Raw genomic sequence first — 9252 nt, 5'->3', positions numbered from 1 at the left:
ACTCCAATTTCATTAAGAGGCTGTTTTTATATTTGTTTCCCAGGTATGTTTACTGTTACATTTATTTCCTTGTAAAATGTGATTTATTTTATGCTCTTTGCATTAATGATGCACTGGAGGGGGAACAAAGGTGACTCCATTTGCATTAAGAGGCTGTTTTTATATTTGTTTCTCAGATAAAAGATCAGTGAAACCACGAATGCTGTCCTGTTCTTCCTTCAAAACAACACAACGCAGAGAACAGACCAGTTGAACACACACACTTTCTCATACTCACACATTCACACATGCCACGCATGCATACAAAATCACACACACTCACTAACATTTACACACACATTCACCAACATACTTGAGCACACTAAAGCACACTCAGTTTTATGTGAAGTGTTTATAGCAAGTGTTAAAGGGATCCCCTGGTGTTGAGACTTGTATGGCTTAATATAACATAAATGATGTCTCTTACTGAATTATGTAGTAGAAAACCCATGAAAGATCTACGTTATTTTAAAAATCGATTTTATATTTGGACCATGGGCGGCGCCATTTTGTTTGTGTTCTAGGTTGATGACGTAGAATGGTTGAACTCCTCAATCACCTGGCGTTACCCGTAGCTATTTTTACCACAACGCAACTCGAAAATTGTTTCAGAGTTAAACAAAACCAATGAATCCTTTGTAATTATACTTAAAACACACTCAAACATACATGTGCACACAAACTCACCTACACAAGTCACAAACAGATCGGCGGGCGCGCACACGACAGGCTCTGTCTCAATCGAGATGTTGGGCTGCTCAGTCTCCACGACAGGGGCTGAATCTGAAATCGACCCTATACCCTTAAATAGGGCATTATTTGAAGGGACGGACATTTGTAGTGTTGTCCGACACCATATAGTGCATGTTCGAGTGCAGTCATTCAGTCTCACGTTCCAGCGCAATAACGAGTGTACAGCCGATTTACAAACAGCTGTCCGACTTCACGCACTCAAACATACATGTGCACACAAACTCTCTCTCTCTCACACAGACTCACACACACCCCAACAGATCGGCGCGAACACACACACACACACACACACCCCAACAGATCGGCGCGAACACACACACACGACACACCCCAACAGATCGGCACGAACACACACACACACGCACGCACTGCGCGCGCATACATAACCCTCAATCTATTCCCTGTGTTGATATCCTGTTCAACACATCCTGTTCCCTAGATAGACTGTTGTTAGTAGATTAACTATAATGCCTAATGTGACCAGCAGAGGGAAATATCTAGGTAGGACGATGGGATAAAGTAACGTGAGGAAGAGAGGCAGGATGTTTTGGTGATGATGCATGCGATTGAGACAGAGCAGTCAGGTGTGTGTGTGCGCGCCCGCCGATCTGTTTGTGACTTGTGTAGGTGAGTTTGTGTGCACATGTATGTTTGAGTGTGTTTTAAGTACAATTACAAAGCAATTCATTTGTTTTGTTTAACTCTGAAACAATTTTCGAGTTGCGTTGTGGTAAAAATAGCTACGGGTAACGCCAGCTGATTGAGGAGTTCAACCACTCTACGTCATCAACCTAGAACGCAAACAAAATGGCGCCGCCCATGGTCCAAATATAAAATCGATTTTTTAAATAACGTAGATCTTTCATGGGTTTTCTACCACATAATTCAGTAAGAGACATCATTTATGTTATATTAAGCCATACAAGTCTCAACACCATGGGATCCCTTTAAATTATTGGCATTTTAATGCATCATTGGGTGCGTTTACATGCACCTTCTTAAGCCGATTATGCCCAATAAGCCGACAATGAACATGGTCATGTGAACGCGGTAACCCGTTTTCTTTTATCGGAGTAAGCTCATAAACGGCGTAAGCAAAAACCGGTCGGGACAGGTCGTTTTTTGCCTCTTACCTCGATTTCGCGCCGCATGTAAACGCATTAACCTGCTTTCTGTCGGCTTATTGAAGTGTGCATGTGTGATAGGTGACAAAAGCACAAACTTAAAGCAGATTTAAACGCATTCAGACAGAGCGAGCTAGCGTTTAGCATGAAATAAGGACATATATCACAAACGCAGACTCGTTTAAAACCCAGAAAATTGTAAAGATGTGTTCTTCTCATCTCACGCAGCAGAAGTAGAAGAGGTTCAGTCTAAACGCTGCGTCTGAAACTGATGAGGGATAATATGAGCCGTGAATCTCCCGCTGACACGCTTTATTAACATCACAACTGACGTAACATTTGGAAAACTCAGAGTCAGATACGGACATTATTATTTTTGACGGCACTACAAGGAAATAACCCGGTTTATTAATAAAGTCATGTAAACGCGGTTTACTTGCGTTGTCCGTTTACTGGTTTGCATGCAAACGGGGAAAACTGATTATTTCAATAATCTGAGTTTTTAAATTATCCGCTTACTGGTGTGGATGTAAACACACCCACTGTTGAGTGATATGAATTTTAGAGATGTTTTTCGTAACTTTTGAGGAACTTTTAAGAATAGGAAAAATGGTTTTGAAGATTTAAGACAGTGGTGGGATTGTGGGAAGGTGGAAATAAAAGCATTATGTCAACAGCATAGGCGTAATTTACGGGTGGGACATGTCCCCACCACTTTTTGAAACATTTTTCTTCACGGATGACCCTAACTAATACAGACACAACATCTCTGGTTAACTAGAAGAGTATAATTTCATTTGTTTGTTAAATAAGAGGCGATCTGGCGCTCGTGTCCGCTGTTATTTCTCAGTGCAGTCGACACACAGACGAGCGCTTTAATCGAACGTTTAACGCCGTGGCAGAGACTTTCTATTTGTTCCGGTGAAATCACGAAACAAAATGGACAAAAACTGTCCCTGCTCTTGATGAACAATCACTGATGATATTCGGTTTTGATGAGAAAAAAAATACAAGTGCAGATTAGAAACGAGAACAAAGAACCATTAGGGAATTAGACCAGTTGACCATTAGGGATTACAAGAAAAGTTTGCGAATCTAAGCCTATTATTTACGTGAAAATCTTGGCACTTACGCTATATTGTGTTACATTGTATTAGCGATGCAGCCCACCCCCATACACACACACACACCTGTACCACCCACTTTTAAAAAAAAAAGTTACGCCACTGGTTAACAGTACGCTTCAAATGTCTCTCGGGACATTACACACACAATGAGAATTTGAATCTGAGTTTACTGAATTGGAAAAAGTGACACACACACTCTCACATACACATACACCCACACTCTCACAATCACCAGCACACACACACACACACACACACACACACACATTAACATACTTACGCACGCCACACTCACACACACTGGTGAAATAATGCAGTGAAACACACGCAGGTGTTCTATCTAGCAGATGGTTGTTGTGTTGTTTGCGAATCTATGCCTTTATTTACGTGAAAAATCTTGGCACTAACGCTATGTTGTGTGTTACATCTGATATAACATTGTATTAGCAATGCCACCTCACTCCACACACACACACACACACACCTGTCCAACCCACTTTTTAAAACAAAATTACGCCACTGGTAAACAGTTCGCTTTCAATGTCTCTCGGGACATTACACACACACACACAATGGGAATTTGAATCTGAGATTACTAAATTGGGAAAAGTGACAAAAGTGACGATAACACACATCAACATCCTCTCTCTCTCTCTCACAATCACCAACACACACACTCTCACATGCACACATTAACATACTTAAGCACACTCACACACTCCAAACTGTTGTTATATGTTTTGCTGTCAGTATTTCCTATCCAGTGCTGGTGAAATAATGCAGTGAAACACACACACAGGTGTTGTAGTGAATGGCTGTTGTGTGTTAAAGTGCTGTGAGGAAGTGCGGGATGATGATAACTGGATTAACATTCCCTGACTCACACACTGCTGGGTGTTTATCAGTCAAACAGACGCTTTCACTGAGGAGCTCAGTTCAGATGCACGGCAGTTTAAGAGTAAAAATAGAATGTTGAGACGCATTCTGATGTTGAGAATTCCGCAGAAAACGCTGAGCTCGTCTTCTGTTGTGACACACACACACACACACACACACACACACACACACACACACACACACACACACACACACACACGTCAGGATCCGTCGCCCACCTGAGAGTCTTGGCTCAAACAACACAGGAAAAAAACTACAGATGCACTTTCCTCTTCTCTATAACAAACCCTGCAACCTTTACATATTCATAATAAAGCTCCGGACATCTGAGCTGAGAAACATGGTGTGTGTGTGTGTGTGTGTGTGTGTGTGTGTGTGTGTGTGTGTGTGTGTGTGGACTTCCTTCAGTCCCAGTAATCCGAGAAACATCACAATCCCAGAGTTATAGTTCTGTTCTTCTGATGAGAAACGCACTCAACAAAATTATTCAAGCTTTAACTAGAATTAAAATGGAAAATCTACTCTAAGGAGTGTTTAAATCGATGTGAAAGACACGACGGACCGAATGTTTGAACCAGCCACTGAGATCAAAGACACACACTCGACGAATAACAGATCTCAGACGTGTGTGTGTGCTGTATTTACATGTTTCGCTCTCCTGACCATGAGGAGAAAATCTGCTTGAGTCTCAACAGAGCCTGACAGTCCTGCTGATCACAGAAAGTGTGTGTGTATCAGTGAGTGAGCGGCTGTATGTGTATGGCTGTTTCTGTGTGGGAGGGCTGTGTATGTGTTTGTGTTATGTGTGTGTGTGTGTGTGTGGGGGGGGGGGTCGTATGTGTGTGTCTAAATGTGTGTGTGTGTGTGTGTGCACGTGGGGGGGTTGTGTTGTGTGTGTATGTGTGTACTTGTGAGTGAGTGAGTGAGTGAGTGTGTGTGTGTGAGGTGAGTGAGTGAGTGAGTGAGGTGAGTGAGTAAGTGAGTGTGTGAGTGAGTGTGTGTGTGAGGTGAGTGAGTAAGTGAGGTGAGTGAGTGAGTAAGTGAGTGTGTGAGTGAGGTGAGTGAGTGAGTGAGTGTGTGTGTGAGGTGAGTGAGTGAGTGAGTGTGTGTGTGAGGTGAGTGAGTGAGTGAGTGAGTGAGTGAGTGAGTGAGTGAGTGAGTGAGTGAGTGAGTGAGTGAGTGAGTGTGTGGGGTGAGTGAGTGTGTGTGTGTGTGAGGTGAGTGAGTGAGTGTGTGTGTGAGGTGAGTGAGTGAGTGAGTGTGTGTGAGGTGAGGTGAGTGAGTGTGTGAGGTGAGTGTGTGAAGTGAGTGAGTGAGTGAGTGTGTAAGGTGAGTGAGTGAGTGTGTGAGGTGAGTGAGTGTGTAAGGTGAGTGAGTGAGTGAGTGTGAGGTGAGTGAGTGAGTGAGTGAGTGAGTGAGTGAGTGAGTGAGTGAGTGAGTGAGTGAGTGAGTGAGTGAGTGAGTGAGTGAGTGAGTGAGTGAGTGAGTGTGTGAGGTGAGTGTGTGTGTGAGGTGAGTGAGTGAGTGAGTGAGTGAGTGAGTGAGTGAGTGAGTGAGTGAGTGAGTGTGAGGTGAGTGAGTGTGAGGTGAGTGAGTGAGTGAGTGAGTGAGTGTGTGTGTGAGGTGAGTGAGTGAGTGAGTGAGTGTGAGGTGAGTGAGTGAGTGAGTGAGTGAGTGAGTGAGTGAGTGAGTGAGTGAGTGAGTGAGTGTGAGGTGAGTGAGTGAGTGTGTGTGTGAGGTGAGTGAGTGTGAGGTGAGTGAGTGAGTGAGTGTGAGGTGAGTGAGTGAGTGAGTGAGTGAGTGAGTGAGTGAGTGAGTGAGTGTGAGGTGAGTGAGTGAGTGAGTGAGTGAGTGAGTGAGTGAGTGAGTGAGTGAGTGAGTGAGTGAGTGAGTGAGTGAGTGTGAGGTGAGTGAGTGAGTGAGTGAGTGTGTGAGGTGAGTGAGTGTGTAAGGTGAGTGTGTAAGGTGAGTGTGTAAGGTGAGTGAGTGAGTGTGTGAGGTGAGTGAGTGAGTGTGTGAGGTGAGTGAGTGTGTGAGGTGAGTGAGTGAGTGTGTGAGGTGAGTGAGTGTGTGAGGTGAGTGAGTGAGTGTGTGAGGGGAGTGAGTGAATGAATGAGTGTGTGAGGGGAGTGAGTGAGTGTGTGATGTGAGTGTATGAGGTGAGTGAGTGTGTGATGTGAGTGTATGAGGTGAGTGAGTGTGTGATGTGAGTGTATGAGGTGAGTGAGTGTGTGATGTGAGTGTATGAGGTGAGTGAGTGTGTGAGGTGAGTGAGTGTGTGAGGTGAGTGAGTGTGTGAGGTGAGTGAGTGTGTGAGGTGAGTGAGTGTGTGTGTGTGAGGTGAGTGAGTGTGTGAGGGGAGTGAGTGAATGAATGAGTGTGTGAGGGGAGTGAGTGAGTGTGTGATGTGAGTGTATGAGGTGAGTGAGTGTGTGTGTGAGGTGAGTGTATGAGGTGAATGAGTGTGTGTGTGAGGTGAGTGAGTGTGTGAGGTGAGTGAGTGAGTGTGTGTGTGAGGTGAGTGTATGAGGTGAGTGAGTGAGTGTGTGTGTGAGGTGAGTGTATGAGGTGAGTGAGTGTGTGTGTGAGGTGAGTGAGTGTGTGTGTGAGGTGAGTGTATGAGGTGAGTGAGTGTGTGTGTGAGTGTATGAGGTGAGTGAGTGTGAGGTGAGTGAGTGTGTGTGTGAGGTGAGTGTATGAGGTGAGTGAGTGTGTGTGTGAGGTGAGTGTATGAGGTGAGTGAGTGTGTGTGTGAGGTGAGTGTATGAGGTGAGTGTGTGTGTGAGGTGAGTGAGTGAGTGAGTGTGTAAGGTGAGTGAGTGTGTGTGTGAGGTGAGTGAGTGAGTGTGTGTGTGAGGTGAGTGTATGAGGTGAGTGAGTGTGTGTGTGAGGTGAGTGTATGAGGTGAGTGAGTGTGTGTGTGAGGTGAGTGAGTGTGTGTGTGTGTGAGGTAAGTGAGGGAGTGTCACAGCATTTGGCAAATCATGGAATAATAAATCAAAATGACATCTGTAATTATTAATTATTAAACTGAAAAAACACAGCTGTTAAACGTGTAATCGGCTTGATCTGCGAGAACATGAGGAGACTCCAGCACTAGAGCTGCTCTGAGAGTTTAGCAAGCGTTTCATTTGGAGAAATAAAATGTTTTTGCATGTCAAATACTCACAGAAAGCCACCAAAGTCTGTTTGAAATTATAAAAATGCTGTTTTATCGTAAATTAATTGTTTTAAAATATTTATTAAATTAAGTTTCATAAATTAAATTGAGTAGACTTTCTGTTTAATGGCACAAAATAATTGAACCATTATATTTAATTTCATAATCCCAGCTCATGATCATAACCGAGTGTGTCAGCAGTGAATCTGATCTGAAGCTCGTCTGTTTTTTGACCGACACACACAGGTCACAGCGTCCGAAAACACACACACGTTTACACAACCTCGCTCTCCAGCACTGCTCATGACCAGAGACTGAAATATCCTGTGTGTGTGTGTGTGAAGAAACTGATTTCCGCTTGTGTACAGACAGACTGTGTTTAAAGTACAAAGATCAGATACACATCCAGATAACGTGTGTGTGTGTGTGTGTGTGTGTGTGTGTCCTGATCTCTTGTGCAATTATTCCTGAATATCAGTTCCTCTCAGAACCTCAACAAGTCTGAAGCGACGCTGAGTGTTTGTCTAGTGACTAAAATATCAGTATATCATGATGAAAACAGCTCCATGCACTCTGAATAATGCTGGGTTAAAAACAACCCAAGTTGGGTTGAAAATGGACAAACACAGAAATCGGGTTGTTTGAATGACATTCACTGGGTTCTAACAACCCAATATCTGGGTTTGTCCAGTTAAAACCCAACTTAGGTTGTTTTTAACCCAGCATTATTCAGAGCGTGCAGAAACACATCAGGAAGTTTCAGCTGTTAGTTCTGATGCAACACTTTAGTAATGATGACCTTTAGGAAACATGCCAGAATACACCAGAGATGATAATGCGATCTGATATGAGAATAATAAACACAGAATATGAGCATAAACGAGTTCAAAAGCCAGATTCATGTGTGTGTCAATATGCGCATAAAAAATGCTGGGTTAAAAACAACCCAAGATGGGTTGAAAATGGACCAACCCTGAAATTGGGTCGTTTGAACCCAGTGAATGGACCCATTCAAACAACCCAATATCTGGGTTTATCCATTTCCAACACACCTTGGGTTGTTTTTAACCCAGCATTTTTTAGAGTGTACTCATGTATAGCCTACCTTATATACATTATACAATTTACATGCACTATATACGAGTACAGTAATATTTGTAGTATGTATAAACATAACTGTACAGTATGTTAGTTAACTAATGAAATCTGTCAGAACACAACCAATGACCTGAACTACAAAAATCATATTTAGACCTAAAATACAGTTTATGATTTAAGTCACTGCCACGCATTCTGGTAATACGATATGACACACTGAGTGTGAGCCCATGTGGACTTCTCCTTCACTGGAGTGTGTTCTGGTTCTGGTTCGGTACCTGTTCTGCCACCCCTGGATGAGGTTGGTGTATTTGCTCAGCACTCCCTCTATCCTGCGCGCGCGTCCGGGCTGCAGCGGCGCGATGTTCCCCGGCGGGGACGCGCCGAACCCGAGCGAGGCCGAGCCCGTCCGAGCCGCCAGCTGCGCCGAGCAGAGCGTCTTGTCCATCGCGCTGCGGGAATGAATCCCGATCTAAAGCCTGCCGGAGGTGCTGGAACGCGTTTCCATCGCGCTGCGCTTCCGCTTCCCTCTCGCCAATGCCATATTCCCGCGGAGCGCGTCTCTCTCGGCTCTTTCCAGCGTGTTTCTGCTGGGAATCTGAGACACACCCTCCCTCCAGTCCAACCCGGATATTACAAACACATCGCAGCGCTTCTTCTCGGCCGAGAGCGCGACGCGTGCGTGACGCGCAGCCAAACGCTGATTCACCGATCTCTCTCTCTCTCTCTCTCTCTCTCTCTCTCTCTCTCTCTCTCTCTCTCTCTCTCTCTCTCTCTCTCTCTCTCTCTCTCTCTCTCTCTCATCATCTGCATGGACTGTTCGTCTCTCTATCTATCTAAAACATGCCAGATTTGTGTTCTTTTGAGTGTGTGAACGGCATTTTTATTTTCCATGAAGGACAAGAATCCATAACAAAGTCCATTATGTAAATTAGAAATCTTCCATACCTGGCTTATTTTTTTTCAGGAGTCAGGACCCATTTCACACCCAAGAAAGATGTTGTTTCTCATAAAAAAACAAACACTGTCCTTACAATCATATATTATTTATTAT

General features: G+C 44.0%; 1 protein-coding gene across 2 annotated transcripts in view; it reads right to left on the bottom strand.

Moving 5' to 3' along the window:
- The window catches only part of LOC137048474 (oxysterol-binding protein-related protein 10), a 37687-nt gene extending 28783 nt beyond the window's left edge, over window positions 1-8904 (bottom strand). For both annotated transcript variants that reach the window (XM_067426641.1, XM_067426642.1), the window contains exon 1: window positions 8477-8904. In XM_067426641.1, coding sequence (XP_067282742.1) covers window positions 8477-8646 — 170 coding nt within the window. In that variant the 5' untranslated portion in view covers window positions 8647-8904. The remainder of the gene's footprint in view (window positions 1-8476) is intronic.
- Between the last annotated feature and the right edge of the window lie 348 nt (window positions 8905-9252).

Source organism: Pseudorasbora parva, chromosome 19, assembly GCF_024679245.1.
Source record: "Pseudorasbora parva isolate DD20220531a chromosome 19, ASM2467924v1, whole genome shotgun sequence".
NCBI lineage: Eukaryota > Metazoa > Chordata > Actinopteri > Cypriniformes > Gobionidae > Pseudorasbora > Pseudorasbora parva.
This window is presented reverse-complemented; position numbering and strand designations above follow the sequence as displayed.